We start from the raw sequence: 19385 nt of genomic DNA, 5'->3' as shown, positions 1-19385 counted from the left end.
CTCTGCGCTGTCCGGAATGGTTTGCGCAGGGAGTAGCCCGGTCTGCTGGTAATGGCTATGGACAGAGGGGTCTTGATTGGAGTCCGCTGCCAGGATCTCGAACCGGTTTTCAAGGATTGGGGTTCCGAACTTCGACTGTCGAGGTGATGTAGACTTGCCGAGCTGGGGTCCTCTCGACCTGTCCGCGTGCGGCGAGATCAGGGTAGCTGGTCTCTCCCGTCTGTCGCGAGGGGAGGCCTGATTTTTTGGGTGATTTTGGGGGGCCTCTCCTTGGCCGGAGGGGTGCTCGTTCTGGCGGTGAGACTTGGCTTGCTGCGAGGCGGGGCACTGAGGTGGGAGCTGAGGCTGGAGCAGCTGGGGGAACTGCTACTGATACTGATACTGGGAGACCTGGTGCAGTACGTGTTGTTGATAGAGCTGCAGTTGTTGGAACTGTTGCATTTGAGCCTGCATGGTCTTCATGCACTGCATCAAGTCCTCCAACTGGTTTGGGCTGGCCGCTGGGGGCACGACCGAAGGTTCGGTGAACGTCATTCTGACTGTAGCAGGGAGTGGGGCGATGACAGGTGCCATTGTGAGGGGCACATTCAAGCTGGGGATTCTGTCCGCCGAGAGGGGGACGGCGAACTGTTCGATACAGACAGTAGGAAGCTGGGGTCGTTCCCTGGAGTTATCCATTTCCGTGCTTCGTTCGACGTTGCTAGAGGAAGCCATGAGTGTTGGATTGTTTTGAGGAGGGAAAGAACTGAAAGAGTTTAGAGAGAAAGGTTTTTTGAAGTGTTTCCCACAGACGACACCAAATGATGTAGCACGGTCCGGTCACTCCTAGCTGGCGCTCACGTGGCTCCTGAGAGGTACCTGAGATGAGAGGAAAAAGGAAGAACTCCCGAGGGGTTTCCCGATGGGAACGCTCCGATGCTTAAGTTAGTACTGTGTGCAAGAAGCGAAACGAGAACGAAGGTTAAGAGTGAGGATAGTGCGTTATCACTATGTTTAGGAGGTCGAAGATTTTGGAAGAAGTTTCCCTTCTGTCCTGAGGGCTTTTATAGGGACACTCACATTAGGTCGGGCATAACCGCCACTGGGCTCCTGCCACAGCCGTTACCTGCCAGGGCTGCGCAGGTGGCCGTTGTGGTGTACGCTTCGCCCGGGTGAGTGACACGTTTCCAAAGTGACGGGCACGCCTTTGCCTGTTGAGAGACGTGGATGTAGACTGTCGGAAGGACTGGGACTGTGCCGTCAGTAGAGGATATGGCGTAGTCTGACCGGTACGGTCAGTCAGTCGGAAGCTTCCTGGAGGGTGGTAGCGCGGCTCATTCGCAAGCTATCTCGTAGCGAGCTTGGGATACTCCAGGATTACCTTAGTGGAATTGGTCATCGGAATGGCTTCTGTTAGGGAGCTCGGGTGAGCTAATAACTTTAGCTCGCGAGCTACAGTTGCCTCGGGGTATCTCTTCCAAGATAGCACGGGGAACCCAGAGTTCGCTTTGCGGCGGACTCCTCCCCTCGTGAGCTGTAACATAGCGGACTGCTTCGTGGGCCCATCACTTGGTCGCTCTGGGCTTCAGTGCTAGGCTGTCGCTCATGCTAAGTCGGTGCCTACGTGTCACCATTTCATAGGTTGGGTCAAATCATCCCTCATCACATGGCAATGGGCTCATCCTTTTTTATTAGTTCCTTGGTCCTCTGCAACATATTGCTGAGTTCCTGGATGCTAATATTTAGTTTATTCATGTTGTAGTTCATGATGAATTGATTGATGGAAGGAGGCAAAGAATTTAGGATGGCATCAACCTTGGTGACATGATCAAGCCCGGATCCAAGAGCTTCACGTTCATTGATGTCTCCCATCTTCTTAAGACAATGGTCATGGACTTGCTGGTTCATGGACATCTGCGTGGTCGTGAACTGTTTCAAGACCTTCTGACGAGTATAACGATTCTGCTCCTCATACATCGTCCTCAAACTATCCAAGATACCCTTGTGCGGATTATCTAAGGTGGCTATGATGTAGCAGTGGGCAAGGGAATTTTTCTCTTCCCATTCTTGATAGTCCCTCCTATGGGCCTCAGAAGCCCTATCACCCGGACGTTCCGGGGCAGGGTTTTTAGCTACCTTTTCCAATTTCTCGGACGTTAGGACCAGCATAAGGTTACGGTACCAGTCAGCATAATTTGGGTCCTTAAGTTTGTTGTCATCCAACAATTTAGCGAATTGTCTATTTGCCATTCCTGAGAAAGGGCAAAGCAAATATTAGTCAACAACCTTATTTGATTCATGTTTTCTACATAGATATGACTTTTAATCTATGTTCCATTTCCATTTATTCATCGCTGAGATTTCCCTTCAATCTCAGTGACGGAGACTGCGAATTATGTCTCTGGAAATCTGGAAAATCACATAGGGTGCATGGAGCCAACTGTTTTAGCTGCATAACCCCACCACCTTTCTATGAAGGATCATATCCACTCATCTTATAAGCTTTCCCTTTGGCCTCTGTCAGACAAGGTTCATTGCCATTTTAGGTTAAACCTTTTTGTCCAGTGAGTGCTCACCCATCATATTCGTGAATGCCAAGGTACCGTGAGAGAGTCTTCCATTTTAGGATATGCCCCTCCCACATCGGTTTATGATGCCCCTATCATCTTATGAAACAATCCAACAGATCCAACCGCAAATGGATAACCCAATTTTATGGTGCGTTTCTTCATTACTGAAGGACCCATCTTATGCTAATGATGGAAGGCCTTTAGGGAATTCATCATATGAATCTCCCTATCATATGCACTCATATTTCAGTGGAGGGAATGAAATATTATGCCCTAGTTTAATTTAGGTCAAACCAAAGTGGCTCCCATTGACTTTCATAAAGTTAGATTTTGATGGGCCCTAAACGGTTAGGGTTCCGCACGGTTCCTCTTGGGGAGGAAGCTGGTGTGGGGCCCACCACAAAGGGAGATCATCCAATGATCTTAAGGACACCATGAGAATGATGTGCATTCAACCATGATGTGTGCTAGAGCTACTACCATATTAGCATGGGCCAAGTACTTATGGCCCATGAACATTGCACATCACATATCCATACATCACATGCAGCAAAAACCATAATTGATCCAATCAATTAAATAATTGTAAAATCCATGATTAAAGCCCATAAAAATTCATAATATTACTGATTAATATTATCTAGGTATATGGGCTAAATTGCAAAGAGCAGTTTGGCCTATATAGCTTTTATGCTGAAATGGGTAAAGCAATTTTAACATATTAAAACTGGGTTTTACAGGTGTGGGCTGAATTGCATCTTGCAATTAACCATCAACTCCTAGATCCATGAGTGAAAAATTAGGGCTGAGAATAGCCCCCATCGAACCACAGATTCAATCCAACCAATTTGGTCCAATCTGGTTCGAATGGGTCTAGGGTTTGATTTTTAATTCAAGATTTAATTCAAGAATAAGATCTGAAATTAAATTACTGATACAAGACATTCAAGAATCAGTAGGAGGGCTGTTCATAGGACTGCTACCATGCAAAGCAAAAGTTAGATCGCAACATGTAGTTTCCAAAACTGCAAATCATAGATAGTCGAACCTTAATCTGCGAAAATCTCCTCCTTGCGCTTTCTGCTTCAACTTTGAATGGAGTAAAATAGAAACCTAATTTCTATTAATATTAGATCAAAATTGAATTCCTACTTTCCGTCTAAAATTAAAAATAATTAATTACAGACCAAGAATGAAAAAGAACAGCAGATGCATAGATTTCTTAAGCCATTAAAGATTTCGATCTCCACCGTACGAACAACCCAACAATCAAGAAAAATATGCAGAACAGTTCTAAATATAATTTAGATATATAAATATTTAATTTCAGATCAATCGCCCAAAATCAGTGAACAAATTTCCCAGAAAACACTAATCTGCGCAAATCGGGTAGAATGCCTTCTGCCCATTTGCGTAGTTTCATATCTGGTTAATTTTGGTTCAATATTGGAACCTGGCTCTGATACCACTGAAGGGATGAGAGATCCATCATATGGATGGCTGAACCCTGCAGGAAGGTTGGGTGAAATTTCAAAAATTTCTCTTTCTTCCATGTGGGAATCACATTCCCTATTTTATAAAACTGCTTTTCAAGGATCAATCTTGATCCCAAACCAGACCAGATCTGAAACCAAAAGGGAGTGGAGGGATATACCTGATACGAAGTGGTAATAACCTCCAATGAAGGTGTTCACGCACAAGGAAAGAGCCAAAGACTGCTTCCACCGAAGATGACACGGTGCAGGATGAAGCATAATCAACAGGATGGTTGTTCAACAAGAACCAAATTCTTCAACAAGAATTTGATGGAGGGCTAGTGAGCACGACTTCAGATTACCTTTTCTACCAAAAGGTAATATCAAGAACTCTTCTTGATCGCTCCCACAGGTGGAGATCAAACTGGTATGGCGGCAAGAGCAGGAGAGAAGGAGACAGTGCAGTCAAACTCTTCTTGATCGCTCCCTCTTTATGTACCAATTATAAAAATATTTTATTTACATAAATATATATATAATACAATTCGAAATTCACATGGAATAAAAGAAATACAACACTACTCCTGGTTTGATCATGGCGTCAATTGTTACCCTGCATGATAGCATCACCAAAACCTCTTCCTTTGTCGATGATATCAATAGCCCATTTTCCTTCATCACTTGGATGGTGTTTGGTATCGATGTAGCTTTTTAGAGCAACGATGTCAATTCAGCATCATAGTTGTGTTTAATAAAAAAACCAAAAAAAGTTATTTGGTTGAGCCATTTTTCAGATAAACAACTTTCTTGAAAATCATGAGAGTTGTTTATAAAAAAAAAGCCAAATATGACATTTTTTATTTTCAAGACCGTTTTTTACTATTTGGTTTATATGGTGCTTAATGGCGTTAAGGTGTAAAAAATCATACAAAATGTTTAAAGCAGATTTTGTCTTATTTTCAAGACAAAATTTTACAAAATGTTCATTTTATAAATGCCATCTATACCAAACAACTGCTTATGCACTAACCTTGTCACATCCCTCTTGACTAGCGAGAACTACATGACCAGGTCATGAGCATGGCTCTTTCAGCCAAAAAATGAGCTGGGATTCATCGATGGCATAATCGCAAACCCATATTGTTAGCACCCAATTTTTGCTTGGTCCATTCACCCTACCTCTTTGTATCCACCTCTTATACCCCAAAACTTAAAAACACAACTAGATCAACTTGAGACTTGCTAAAACCTGAAATGCCCTCATTTGACACAATCTACAGGACAAATAACAACCTTGAGATCAACATCAACGTCCGATCAGACACCATCCCTGGACATGGAAAACTATAACTTAGTTACACATCAATTTTCATGACTAAACTCTAAAGATTCATTATTCATTACGCCAACTCCCTACCTAACGACCCCAATCTATTCGATATTCAAACTCCAACTTCTCAAAATCAAATCCAACATGCCTAAAACCTCAATATCACTAGGAAGTAATCAACTAGCGAATACCACCACAAATCTACGATGATTAACCGCAAAAACGAAAAGATCCCATTATGATGGCTCAGAATGATTAACAATATTGACCATATCTTTCTTAGATCAGAACCATCCACTTGACTCCTCACCCTAATCCTTGCTTACCTACCAAATTGTAGCTCAAAATTCACCTGTTTGACCCACCATCAAGCTTAGGTCATATTTCAGTAAATCTCATTAATTAAAGCCTACCATTCATCATCCCAACTTCACATGACCAATCAAACCTCACCACTATGTTGAGAGACCCAAAAAACCCCACCATGTCAAATTTCACTATCAAAGACCTCCATTTGACCATTAAAAAAGTAAGGTTCCATTTCGGGCCCTCTCATTGATTAAAAACCATAAGCTAATACATTGATCTGAACTAAATCAATCAATCTATACCTCTGATCAAAATCCATAATTTCCATTAGATTCATGACGTTCATAAGTTCCCACCCACCAAATTTCATCCCAAAATTTCCCTATTTAACCCTTTATCAAACAAAGGTTATATTTTAACAAATCTTGCTTGTCCGAACATGTCAGCCATAGATCTCAATTATCCTAAGCCCATTTGATCAATCAGACATCATAAGTATGTTCAGAGACCCAAAAAACCCTAACACATCAAATTTTACATCCTAATTCACCCATTTGACCGTTAAACTAGAAAGATACTATTTTGATGCACCATATTAAGTTGCCACATTATCTGTCCCAACCTGAAGCCTCAAAAGGGTGATGGATAATTTCAGACCCATTAGAACACCTAGACCAATGAATTTGAGACTAATAGGCTTAAAAAGCTCAAAATACCAAACAAACCCCACTTAAAGCTAAAAAAAAGAGAACCACATTTAAAAGTTGATCAAATTTACATTTTCTGCCACTGACAATCCCAAATACGAGACTGCTATGATAGGCATGCCCTAAGCTCCCATTGGATGCACAAAACCCATGAAAACTACCCATAAATCAAAGAAAATGTTTCACCAAATAGGAAAACTTGACTGTGCATCTTTTTCTTTGAAGAATCTTTGACTATTTATGTAAAAAAACTCTGTTTTATCCTAGGCATTGTGGCTGAGCGAATTCAGACCTGTCCTTCCTCCCTTTTTCTATAAATACTAATCGAATTCGAAACCATGTGGGGGGAAACCAGAGATTAAAAGAGAAAGGAAGGGAGATTGAAGAGAGAAAACCTGAAGGAGGTCCTTAGAGAGAGAAGAGAGTTTTCTCCTATCCCATATACTGCCTCTTGTTCATCCGAAATTCAGAGTTACTTTGAACCTTAGATTCCGAACTCATCTCCTCCATTTTCAAGTGGAAGTTGTTGCAACAAGAAGCATTCCCTAACTCAAGAACCCATTTGAACTTCATTTTATCTCATACTAGCTGTCGAAAAACTTTTGACAAGGTACATACGAAAGGTAAGTCATTTTTTAGTTTTTTTTTTTTTTTTTTTTGGGTTACTTGAGGTTCTGAAATGTTGGAGAACCATCGTTTTCAATTTCTTCTTAACTGAGAATAGAGGCAGAGAGGCGTGGATCTTAGGGAAATCAATACATAAGACCTGATAACATCACCTCAAAATCGGTCTTAGGAGAAATTGAAAGCATGTTCCTCCAGATTTAAAAAATTTCTGCAACCATTTTTATTTTTCTCCGAAAGAAATTGAGCCTAGACAACTCCCGTATTAGGCTGCTATAGCAGCTTGGATAGAGGGGTTCCTAATATATTCCCTTTCCCAATCCTTGGGATCCAAAATCTCTCGGTTGTGTCTTTTCCATAGAGGACAGAGTCACTATCAAAGACTTAAATCAAGCCTTTAAAACCTGAAAATGAGGACTCATTTCCTCTAAAAAAATGGATGGTGACTCCATCTTTTGAACCGATTATGAACTTCCCAGAGCTCACACATATCTTCTTAAACTATCTTTCCTACTTGTCAATGAGCCAATAACATGGTCCTCTCTTGGATTTTGAATGCCATTCACAAGGATCTAGCACCCAACATATTGTATGCAAACACAACGATGGTTGTTTAGAAGTACCTCAAGGAATGCTATTCCTTCGGTAATGTGCCACGTATTTATCACTTGCAGCGCTCTATTATGATGTTGTAGCAGAATAACCTATTGGTTGCCTCCTACCCTCAAGGGATATTGGGATGAGTTGCTCACTTATTCCCCACTTCCCTCTTGTTCACGTGCCGTAGCCACGGAGATCACCACTTAACACCAGAACCAACAACTCATATGCAATTTCTTGTGGATCTACATGAGACTTATTTGAGTGTCAAATTCCAGATCTTGATCTTAGATCCCTTGCCCACCATAGGAAAAGCATAGTCACTAGTGTAACTGGATGAAGCCCATTGTCTTATTCAAACACAAACTACCATCTCCCTCGACAAATGCAGCCTTGGTATCCAAGTTAGCTCCTACAACAAAAGTGGAACCCATTGGATCAACAAATGTTGGAGTTCACATCAACCCCCCACAACGTCCCACAAGACATCCTAGTCATATATTGGGAGCATCTCCCAATGATAAGTACAAAAAATAATGAGACATCATCAGGAGATGTTCCCATTATATGTTTGGGATGTGCTGTGGGATGTTGTGGGGCACCCCTTTGTGGGGGGTTGATGTGAATTCCAAATGGTGCTACAGGCAATAGAGCACCTAACTCCAACCACAAATGTTCATATTGCAATATCATCAACTCATCAACCATACAAGAGAAATTTGTTACAAATTGAATGTGTACCCTCCACATCTCATGACTGGGTGACAAACATAAGGGAAGCAGTGAACAGTGACAACCTAAGGAAGACTTACTAGAATCCTACCAAAATATCATCACTCCACCACCACTTACTATGGATCAGCACAACCAACTTATCAATATTTTTCATGAGGTAAAAAGTGGCTTGTCTATTGCAAATTTGGCAAGTATGGTTTCTCGCCACATAGCCTTCGTGTATGCATCCCATTGGGTGTAAATGGGTGTATAAACCGGTGTCTCCTTGCCATAGCTATAACTAAGGATTGGTTCGTATTTCAACTGGACATCAACAACACTTTCTTGCATGATGATTTAGATGAGAAGATCTATATGCAAATTCCTGGGAGCAGCGTGTCTTCCATCTTTGCAATTCAATTTATGGCCTTAAACAAGCTTTAAGTTCACTAATTTTGTTACTGCTTTAATCCATTATGGTTTCACTTAGTTCAAAGTTGATTGCACATTATTCACCAAATGCTCTGGCTCTTCCTTCACTATGGACTTCGTCTATGTGGAGGACATTGTAGTTGTTGGAAATGATCTAGCTCACATTACTAGCTTCAAATCCACCTTGCATTCATGGTTTCATCTCAAAGAATAGGGGCCATTGAAATTCTTTCTTCTTATGCCAATGAAAAACGTTTTATATTCTCTCTTAGATGCCTCTCTCATTGAATGCAAGTTTGCTTCCTTCCTTATGGAACAATGCAACCAATTAGACAAGGACCAAGGACCCTTCATGACCGAGCCCTCCATGTATCACCGCCTCACGGGTCATTCCAATACTTAATCATCACTAGGCCAGACAAAGTCTATATTGTCAGTCATCTTAGTCAATTTCTCAATGCACCTCGTAAAGCCCATTGGCAAGTAACCTTGCGCATCCTACACTATGTGAAAGCCACTACAGGCGCCACAACATCCTTCTCTATGCTCATAGACTCACATTTCACTCACCTTGAATACTTATAGCGAGAGTTATTTAGAGGTGTTAAGTGGGCCGTGCCAGGCCGGCATGGCATAGTTTGTGGGCGGCCTGTGCAAAGTGCGGGTTATGCCGTGCTAGCCTGCAGGCTATCACGGGTTGTGCCATCTTCCCCGATGAAAAATTTGAGGGTCGGCCCAGCATGACCCATGGCCCAGGCCCGTGGGCTAAGGCTTGGGCCAAGTTAGGTCGTGCATTGGACCAAAGCTATTTATTTAAAAAAAAAATTGACAAAAAACTTAAAATTTTAATTTTATATGAATTTTGTGTATAAAATTGCTTATATATACTATAGTTAAATAAATTAGTATAATAAAATTAAAAAAATATTTATTTTATTAATATATTATATACTATATATTATTATATAATATTATATAAAATGTATATAAATATATATAAAATATATATTATATATATTGGCCGTGCCGGCCCATGGACCTAAAACCTCAGGTCAAGCACGGCTCGCATGATTGTGCCGGGCCTGACACGGCCCGCGGACCATCGTATTAGGTCGGTCCAAATTTGTGTTGCCCTATGCCGGGCAGCGGGCAGCATGACCCGATTTACACCTCTAGAGTTATTGGGCTAATTGCTTTCTTCATTGCCGATTATTGTGTTTTTCTTGACAATAGTCTGATCTCTTGGAAGTAAAAAATAAAAAATGGAATATTGTCTCTCTCTCTCTCTTCTATTGAAATTGAATATCGTTCCATGGGTAGTTCAGTGGCTGGCCTACCTACTTTAGGACTTGGGTTCAAACATCTGGTGCGCATCTCTTTTGTGATAACAAGGTCACACTCTGTATTGCCAACAATCTGGTCTTCCACGAGTGAACTAAACTTATAAAAATTGATTGCCATTTTGTCTACGAGAAGGTTCACTTTGGCCTCATCAAGCCTTCTTACATTTCCATTGACATTCAAATTGCAGACGTCTTTACCAAGGTAATTGGAATCACCAGGAAGTTGGTGCATACCATTTATTTGTATTCCCCAACTTTAGAGGGAGTATTAACATATATCGTAAGGCTCATGCATATCATGTATATCCACATAACCGCCACTCTGAGTAGACCGTTCATGGGCCGGGTAGCCCAATGGGTTGGCTCGTCCCAACCTGTTATTAAATCGGGCTTGGTCATAATTTTAGGCCCACGAGTTTGGGCTCGGGCCTAAAGCACTGGGACCGAATTATTTTTGGGCCAGGCTCGGGCTTTCTGAAAAAATCCGGCCCAAGCCTGAGCCTAATTTGATACAATACATTAAATAATAAAAAATATATTTTATTTAATAAATATATATATATATATATAATATTTTTTCTTTGATTTTCTCTTATTTTCCAAGTAATAGTGAGATGTTTATTATTTTTGAGTTTTGAAAGTTTTTAATATAAATAAAATACTTTTTTATTGAATAAAAAAGAAAAAAAAATTATGTTTTCAAATTTCTGACTAGGCTCGGGCTTGGGCCTGGGCTTCGGGTTTTATATGATGGCTAGACTCGTGCTCAAGACTTAGGCCCGATGGTTGGGTTGGGCTCGGGCTCAGGCAAGAGTGTATTTTGTTGATACATATACAAAACCCAGCCCGAACCTGGCCTGGCCCAGCCCATGAACAGGTCAAACCCTGAGCCATATAAAACTCTCTCTCTTTCTCTCTCTCTCTCTCCCTCGCTGTTATATACTTAGTGTAATTGTAAATATTTTAGGGCAAATTGCTGAAACCTCCCTAAAGTTTATGACCATTGATGAAACGTCCTTTGAAGTTTGGTAATTGCGATCACCTCCCCTAAACTTTTAACATAGTTACAAATAAATCCCCTTTTATAGAATCTTCTAAAAGCATGAAAATGTCCAAAATACCTATATAGTTATTTTTGACTAAAATGTTGGTTTTCCAATTTTTTTTCTTCATATGAATGGCTAGCCCAAAAGCCCTTCCAATCTATTTTTGTAAAATTGTTTTATTTTTTTAAATTTATCTTCATATCAATCGTTCAAAGGTAAAGCTACAATTTTAAATTCTCATTTTTTTTGTTGTTTATAAATTTTGTATTGTTGTTTCTGAGAAAACCAGCTTCAATAAAAATTGTATATGGATATTTTAGACATTTTTGTACATCTTGTTAGAGAATTCTAAAGAGGTATAATTACATTAGATAGTTCAGGGGAGGTGATTGCCAAGCGCTTTCAGCTGAGGTCAGCAACTTCTGGGGAGGTTTCAGCTAAGGTCGAATTTCACACTTTTTTCTATCTTGGGTGTGGGTGTTGCGGCAATGCCCATGGGACCAGGCGCAATACACCATAGGGTGCACCGGGTAAACCTGCCTTTCCCCGGTTTGAACCCAATTCTTTCACCAAATTTTGAATGGCTTCGACCCGACGAGCCCAATGCCCGGCTGATGATGAACAGGTAGAGGAGGCAGGTTTACTTCTGCATACAAATCGGATTTGATGATCAAAGGCCGTACTCACAACTCCTTTGTAGGGTTGTAGCTATTACCCAAAAAAACTCCTTTGTAATCGTGTATTGGAAATATCTCTTTAAAAAATATATAAATACAAAAGATATTGCACGGCTGTAAATGGCTATGAAGAACGTTCTGTAAAGAGTCTAAAAGACCAAATCCGATCTCTCGATCATAGGAGAGATGAATTGCATTCTGCCTCTTATGTTAGTCTTTGTAAACCAATCTAGATCGTTAAAATTTAAAAGCAGGGAGATCCAAATTGAAGATCAATACAAATGAAATTGGTAATGGTAATTTCATTCATTGTAACTTTAATTAACTGCATAATGAAATTGAATACAAATGCCACATCTAAAGCTTCTTCTGTTATGTAATCTCACAATCATTCATACACTTCTTCTATGGTTTCTTTTTTCTACAAAGCATCAAGCAGCAAGCCAGCCTCATCAATAAATCAGCGGCAGGCCAAAGCCAAAGCCCAAAAAAAAAGAAAAAAAAGAAAAAGCCCAAAACTCAAGATCTAAATAAGGGCCCCACCCTTCACATATTCGGTGAAGACCAGTGCCACCAGGCCCAACATGGCGAACCTCCCGTTCCAGAGCTCTGCGTCGGACGTCATCAAACCCTTCGATTTCGACTGCACGTCGACTCCCTTGAACAACGGGATCAACGACGCAAGAGACAACACGGCCGTGGTCCCCAAGAACCATGTAAGCCCTCCGTTCGCCAATTGTGCCGCCACGTCGTCACCTTTGGCCAGCTCCACTGCCATCGCAGCTACAAACCCGATCATCGCAAGCCTGCCGTTGATCCTCTCGGGTGCGGGCCCACTGAACGCCAGCACGTCTGTAAATTTGGTGCTGACCTGTAGTATGTATTAGCACAAACACGAAACAACCAGATCAAGATTAAAGCATGCGTCAGTCGGACGATGAAGCTAACTTCCAAACTCACGCGCATGGGCAATCATAGAAACTCACCTTTGGTGAAGCAGAAGGGGAGGTGGGCTGGGGTGGTGACGGGGGAGCACTCACCGGCGATGACTTCTGCTCTTTCTGGCTTTCCTGGTACACCGACAAATAAACCAAAGATGTTAGGTGTTGGTGTTGGTGAACTAAAAGAAACGAAACCAGGGCCAAAGATTTAGCATATCTCTCAGCGACAAACGAGATGCCGGACTTATTACCTCAGCCATGCAGCGAACTTGCAGAGTGCAGCCATTCTTTTGTTGGCGTGGGAAGTATGTAGAGGGGAAGACCATGCTTGATGGCCTGCATCTGTGACCGAGGCGCCCCACGGCCACGGGGTTCACCAAGATGGATTGCATGGATACTGAGCTCGCCATCTGAACGATGATCGCTTTGAGGAGATTTGAATGAAAGCTAAATCGTCAGCACAAGAGCGAGAAACCGAGCGTTACGACTATCAGCTACGGCTAGCTTTCAAGTTTCAACTTGCTCGAGTAACCAACCATGCACTTCGTCTTGCGAGAATATGGGAGAGGAAATGTTTATATAGAATCCGGGAGCAGCACGAATGGTGGAAGATAGAGTTCCACGTCACCGATCTGGGCCTTCCCATTTATTTGATGTAACGTGGATGGCTTTGGCTTCGCATGAAGTAAGTAGGTGACGTGGGTTCCACATATACCAGGAACCTCTACAGAAGATTCTGGAGAGTGGAGGGTTCGAGGCCAAGAAAGTTCGAGGTTTTACGATTGTGCTTGCGTTGCGTTGGACCGTTGGGTAGATCGACCTTTTCCGGTAACATGTCATAAGTTCATAGAACGCCACGTAGTTGTAAAGATCTGTGATGGAGAGCTAAGCCGTAGAGCTTAGCCCAACTGCTAATTTCTCGGCCCAAGAAAACCATGTGTTTTTTTTTAAGATCCAAGCTGGCACATACCTAGATGTTAGATGTGTAAATTGGGCCGTGTCAAGGTACGGTATGATCGTGTGAACCGTAGGGCTATAAGTTCATGGGCAAGGATGGCATGGCACGGCCCACGGGCCCGTAATGGGCCGAGCACAACCTGCCCGACAAACTAGCCATCAGAGAATCCCCAATGGTTAGAGATGTAGCGCAATCTGGCAACTCTCACGTGTCTGATGATTCGGATGCCGATTCGAATGCTTGCCTTGTCGGTAGCTGAGCTATACTAGGCCGAGCTAAGGTTGGCTGAGCTGAATGGTTCCACAAAAGTGGTAGAGTTAGAGTACCCGGGTTGTTTTTACTCAGGGTGGGCACTCCGATGCTTAAGTCAACGAATTGTGCTTGAGAGTTCTTTAAGAGATAAAGAGAATGCGAGAGCTTGGGCGCGCCTACCTTCTCAAGTGAAAATGAGTGCTTTATATAGACATGAGTGGCCTGAGACCTCTTGCAACGGGACTTAGGTTCTCACTGAGCCGTTTCCGTGAAGTGGGGAGAGTAATGGCGTCTATTACGTAATTTGCACTAGGGCTGAGGTCCGTCAGATTAACTCTGATGCATGCGATGCGGTAGGCCAGCCTAATGGTCGACTCATTAGTACTCTAGAGATCTAGGACTGGTAACGGATCTATGTGACAAGTCAACAAGCTCGCCTTGCAGGTTGCCGAAGGTACTTCTCGTAGCTCAGCCGGTCTCTGAAGTAGGTCGCTATTTGCTGAGACCTATTAGCCCGGCTTGGCCGAGGTATTCGAGGTCGGCTTGGGCGAGGTGTTATAGGCCAACCTGTCGAGGTGATCCACTTACTTAGCACCGAGGGGTCACTTAAAAGCCACATGTCACTCCTGAGCCATCGTCAGCTCGGCGAAAGGAGTAGCTCTCAATACGGTAATTGGTTTGATTGGTTCAAAAGTTGTTCGCTCTCACCTGACCCGGTTCACGATAAGGCGGAACTGCAGTAGAATTCAAATTTCAAATGGGCGTGCTCAATGGATGCGCAAGATTTAAAATTCAATTAGCCCTTGCGCGGCAACGTCTTCTTGACCATTGATTTGCTAGTAGCGCACCTCAGCCATTGATTTTTCTTCCTAGTGGACTATAAATATGGGGTCCCCACTAAGGTCCCACTCGCACTATTTTTGGCCTTTTCTTCTAAAGAGGAGGGTGATCGATCAGAGGAGACTTCGATCGATGTGTTGCTGTCAGTTAACCTGCCGTAATCTTGTTCGTCGCCGGCACCGGCTTCCCTGTCTTTTTCCCTTGGTGAGTAATCTTCCTTTGTAAGTATGTCTTTCAATCCATCTGAGGGTAGGTCGCTAAATTTCCCGTGGAAGAGGGGGGGGAGTTCACCCCATGACGAGGAGGGTTTTCAGGCCAAGACTTTGTCATCTTAATCGAAGGCCAAGGTGGGGGCCCAAGAGGGGGAGTCACCCTTTGGGCCTACTAAGCTATCTGAAGAGTGAATAATCGAGCTGTATACCCTTTACCAAATCCCCAATGTGTTTGAATGTATCCAACCCGACCCCAACCATCTTCCCTGGAGTCACGACCGAGATGAGGTCTATGTCTTCGAAGAGGCGTTGGTCGCTGGTCTTCATTTTCCTTTACATCCTTTCATCCCTACGGTACTTTCTCATTATGGTGTCTCTTTAGGTTAGCTTCATCCCAATGCTAACCGAACTTTAGTAGGTTTGATTTCTTTAAGCCATCACCTCAACTATCCGTTGGATTTAGATATCTTTGTCGAGCTGTGTAATTTGAAGAAGGTTCCCAATGTGCCCTATTGCTTTTATCTTCCTTTCTACAAAGGTCACAATTTTTTAGATGGTTTTCCCTCGAAAGTCAAAGATAGGATGAATAGATATTTCTTCCTCTCTCATAGTACCAGTTGGAACATAGACACCATATGGTAGAGAGATTGCCGAAAATTTGATGTAGAGTTCGACGACGAGTTGTGATGTGAGTTCCAACGCCTTATGCGCCAGAACTTTAACGTAGAAAATTTTTTGGCCGAGAATATGCTTATTCGGGCCGGCCTGGGCCATATAGGTAGGTCAACCAACTTGCCTTTTGTACTTTGCTTTTCTTATTTATCCTTTAGCTTGGCTAATCTTTTTCCCACTTTTTTCAAATGTGGCGAGTATGGAATCACTTTTGGTGGAACCCAAGAAGAAGGCATCGAGGAAAAGATGAGGGTTGGTCGCTCATCGATGGACCTCGGCCAGTGCCGAGGTGAGGTCATCGTCGTTTGCTCCACCTGTCATTGACCTAGAGGAAGGTGGCAACCCTATGAGTACCGACCACGACTCTATGGGCCCTACTGCCTTTCAACCTCAGGTCAACCAAGAGGAACGTGCTGCCAGCCCTTGTACCTCTGACATACCCCACTTCGTCGCGAACGTTGACGTTTCTATACTCGACCGCCTTAATGACCCATATGTGGCCCTCCAGATGGGAAGAGGCATGCTACTTTCGGAAGACGTGCGTTATTACTAGGGCTTGGACCCAACCGACGTTGGAGCTCAGATGACTCATTGTATCCTTCAGGTTTATCTTCCAGCCTTTTGAAGCTTTTGTGTTTTAGTTATGTAGTTCTTGTGCTGATTATGTTTTTCTTCTTTTGGTAGGCGAACACCATGAGGAATGTACTGCTGGATCAGGTCGCCTCAGGTCGGAGAGAGAGGCTTGAGCTGTAGTCTAGCGTCGATGCTCTGTAGTTTTAGATGCGAGGAATCCAACTTAATGCCAAGGAAGACTGTCAGCGATTTATCCAGCTGAGTAGTAAGATATAGCGCGAGTATGACGAGGCCCGAGAGACCATTTCCGCCTCGGAGTGCCAACTAGAAGAGAGGCAGGCAAAGTATACAGAAGATATCCGCCGAGAAGAACTGGTAGCCAATGAACGTTTCCATGACTCCCTTGAATATGCCTAGGAAAAAGTGGAGAACGTAGTCCCCGTAATGAGAAGGGGATTTAAGCTTTGTCGCCGCTACTTAAAGACTCTGCATCTTGATTTTGACTTCAGCACTTTCTCTATCAACGACATGTCGAATGAGCTCGTTCTGCAAGTCGATAGGGAGCCCTTGACTCCTGATGAAGATGAAGAGGTAGCTAGTGCAAAAGAAGGTGAGGAGAGTGACGATGTCAATGGTGAGCTGCGAGGCGGTGATGAAGGAAAGGTCAGCCTTGATGTTGGTTGTTTCCTTCTGTTGTTTCCAAGAGCTTGTGTGCTCCTATAAGTTGATGTTTCTTGAGCCTGTGCATCCGTGTTATCAAACTTTTGTTATTGGAGGATTTTCCTCTTTCTTTTCTCTCTTCTTTCTCTTCTTTTTTTTTGGTACTTCGACTACGTACTTGATGCAATTCGCTTTGTTTCTATACATGTATGATTTCTCTACTGATGAAAATTTTATATCTTAGACTTTGGCCGAGCTGCTAGTAAGTTGTCCTGCGTGCCTTAGTGATAAAAGCGATTTAGCATCACTTAGGCTTCTTTTAGCCGAGCTGCCGGGAGGTCAGCTTAGGTGCCTTAGTACTAAAAGCGATTTGGAATCCCTTAGATTTCTTTTAGCCAATCTGCTGGGAGGTCGGCCTGGGTGCCTTAGTGCTAAAAGTGATTTGGCATCCTACGTAGCTTAGAACTCTTCATAGATAGTATTTCTTTAAGTTGTCTATGTTCCATGTGTGGGATACCATCTTCCCCTCCAATGTTTTGAGCTTGTATGTGTTTCCATCGATAACTCTGAAGATTCTATAAGGGCTTTCCTAGTTCGTGCCAAACTTTTCCACACTGGGCTCAGGTACCATAACCTTCCTGAGTACTAAGTTGCCAACTCTAAATTGGCGTTTCTTGACTCAGGCGTTATAGTAATGAGCCACTCCTTGCTGGTACGCTGCGGTTTGAATGTAGGTGAGGTTTCAAACTTCTTCTATTAAGTCGAGGTTAGTCCGTAAATCGTCCCCGTTAGTGTCTTCATCAAAAGTTTCGGACCATAAAGTTGGTACCTTGATCTCTGTTGGTATCACGATTTCAGTTCCATATGTCAGGTTGATGGGCGTTTCATCTGTTGCCATCTTGATGGTCGTTCATTAGGCACATAACACGTTGGGTAGATCGTCCACCCACAAACCTTTAACTCGGGAAAGTTGAGCTTTGAAGCTACGGAGGATCGCCCTGTTTTTAGCTCGGCTTGACCGATGGCTTGAGGATGTGCGGCTGAGGTGAAGTTCTACTTTATGCCCATCTTCGTGCACCAATTCTAAAATTTGATATCTTCAAACTGTTTGCCGTTGTTTGAGATCAGTACCCTTGGTAGTCCAAATCTGCATACGATACTCCTCGGAAAGAAGTTCTGAACGTTCTGAGCAGTAATGGTTACTAGTGGCTTGGCCTCTACCCACTTCGTGAAATAGTCAACTGCTACAACAAGGAATCTTCTGTGCCCGGTCACAGGTGGGAAGGGGCCTAGTATGTCAATTCCCCCTTGTGCAAACAGCCATGGACAAGTAAAATATTTCAGGTCGGTGACTAGTTGGTGTAGGACGTTGGCGTGTCGCTGACATTTATCGCGCTTGTGCACTAGTTGAATTGTGTTCATTTTCACCGTAGGTCAGTAGTATCTTTGTCACAAGGCCTTTTGGGTGAGTGCCTTGCCCCCCAAGTGTCCTCCACAGAGTCCTTTATGAATTTTCCACAATACTTGGTCTACTTCAGCTCGACGCAAGCAGCGTGGGTAGGAGAGCATGAATGATCTTCTACATAGTTGCTCGCCCATGATTATGTATCAAGTTGCTTGTTGCTCTACCCTTTGTGTTGCGTTATGTTCCTTCAGAAGGGTCCCATGGTGTAGATAGTCAATGAGCGAATCCATCCAGCCCAATTCTGCTGTCATCATTGGGACGACCTCTTCCGCCACCTTTTTTATAGTCAGCGCGGCAGGTCTTCTATGTAAACTGTCCTTATAGAGTCAATTGCACTAGCCAACTTAGAGAGTGCATCAACTATAGTGTTTTTTTATCTCAGGATCTGTTGGATATGCCAAGAGTGGAAGCTGGGCAGGAGTTCCCTTACTTTGTCCAATTAGGTCGACATGACGGGCTCCCGATCCTTATACTGCCAATTCACTAGGTTGGCTACAAGTTGTAAGTCGCTGCACACTACAAGATGTATAGCCCCGACTTGTGACAGCCCGGTTATGAGTGCCTCATACTCGGCTTCATTGTTTTAAGCTCAGAATAAGAAGTGGAGGGCGTAATCCAGCTTTATTTCGCTAGGTCCATAAAGGATCAACCCAACCCCACACTAGTTGAGGCCTCCGAAGTGGTTGTTAACTCGACAACTTTAGGGGTCGGCGAGTTGAAGGTACACTTGGCGACAAGGCAACGCCTAGGCGATTTTTAGAAGTCGCCTTGCCCAACGCCCAAGTGTTTTTGTATTAAGCGCTCACCCATATATATGTTATATTATTGTTTTGAATGTGCATATATCATTTTATTGGTTTGTTTTATCTTATTAGAATACACCCTATTGTATGTTATCATTTTTTTATTAAAGTAATTCTCTTTTACATTAAAACTACGAAAGTTTCATTGGATTTGAGACTTTGAGTTTTGAACCGAGAGTTGAGAAGAGAAAATGATTACTGAG

General features: G+C 42.9%; 1 protein-coding gene across 1 annotated transcript; it reads right to left on the bottom strand.

The window, feature by feature from the left end:
• Positions 1-12088: 12088 nt before the first annotated feature.
• LOC104613226 (early light-induced protein 1, chloroplastic-like) lies at positions 12089-13298 on the bottom strand. Its single transcript, XM_010280958.3, has 3 exons — positions 12999-13298; positions 12793-12876; positions 12089-12677 (listed from the first exon to the last, which is right to left on the bottom strand). The coding sequence occupies exons 1-3, from the start codon at positions 13155-13157 to the stop codon at positions 12333-12335; spliced, it is 588 nt and encodes a 195-aa protein (XP_010279260.3). The 5' UTR covers positions 13158-13298; the 3' UTR covers positions 12089-12332.
• Positions 13299-19385: the final 6087 nt, after the last annotated feature.

Source organism: Nelumbo nucifera, chromosome 1 (assembly GCF_055504915.1).
Source record: "Nelumbo nucifera cultivar China Antique chromosome 1, China Antique-T2T, whole genome shotgun sequence".
NCBI lineage: Eukaryota > Viridiplantae > Streptophyta > Magnoliopsida > Proteales > Nelumbonaceae > Nelumbo > Nelumbo nucifera.
Note: the sequence above shows the minus strand (reverse complement) of the source record. Positions and strands in the feature narration are given on the sequence as shown.

Coding starts and splice junctions, on each gene's coding strand:
- LOC104613226 (XM_010280958.3), bottom strand. CDS start 13,157: ATGGCGAGCTCAGTATCCATGCAATCCATCTTGGTGAACCCCGTGGCC. Junction 12,877..12,998: donor AAGTTCGCTGCATGGCTGAG/GTAATAAGTCCG, acceptor TCGGTGTACCAG/GAAAGCCAGAAAGAGCAGAA. Junction 12,678..12,792: donor CCCCTTCTGCTTCACCAAAG/GTGAGTTTCTAT, acceptor TACATACTACAG/GTCAGCACCAAATTTACAGA.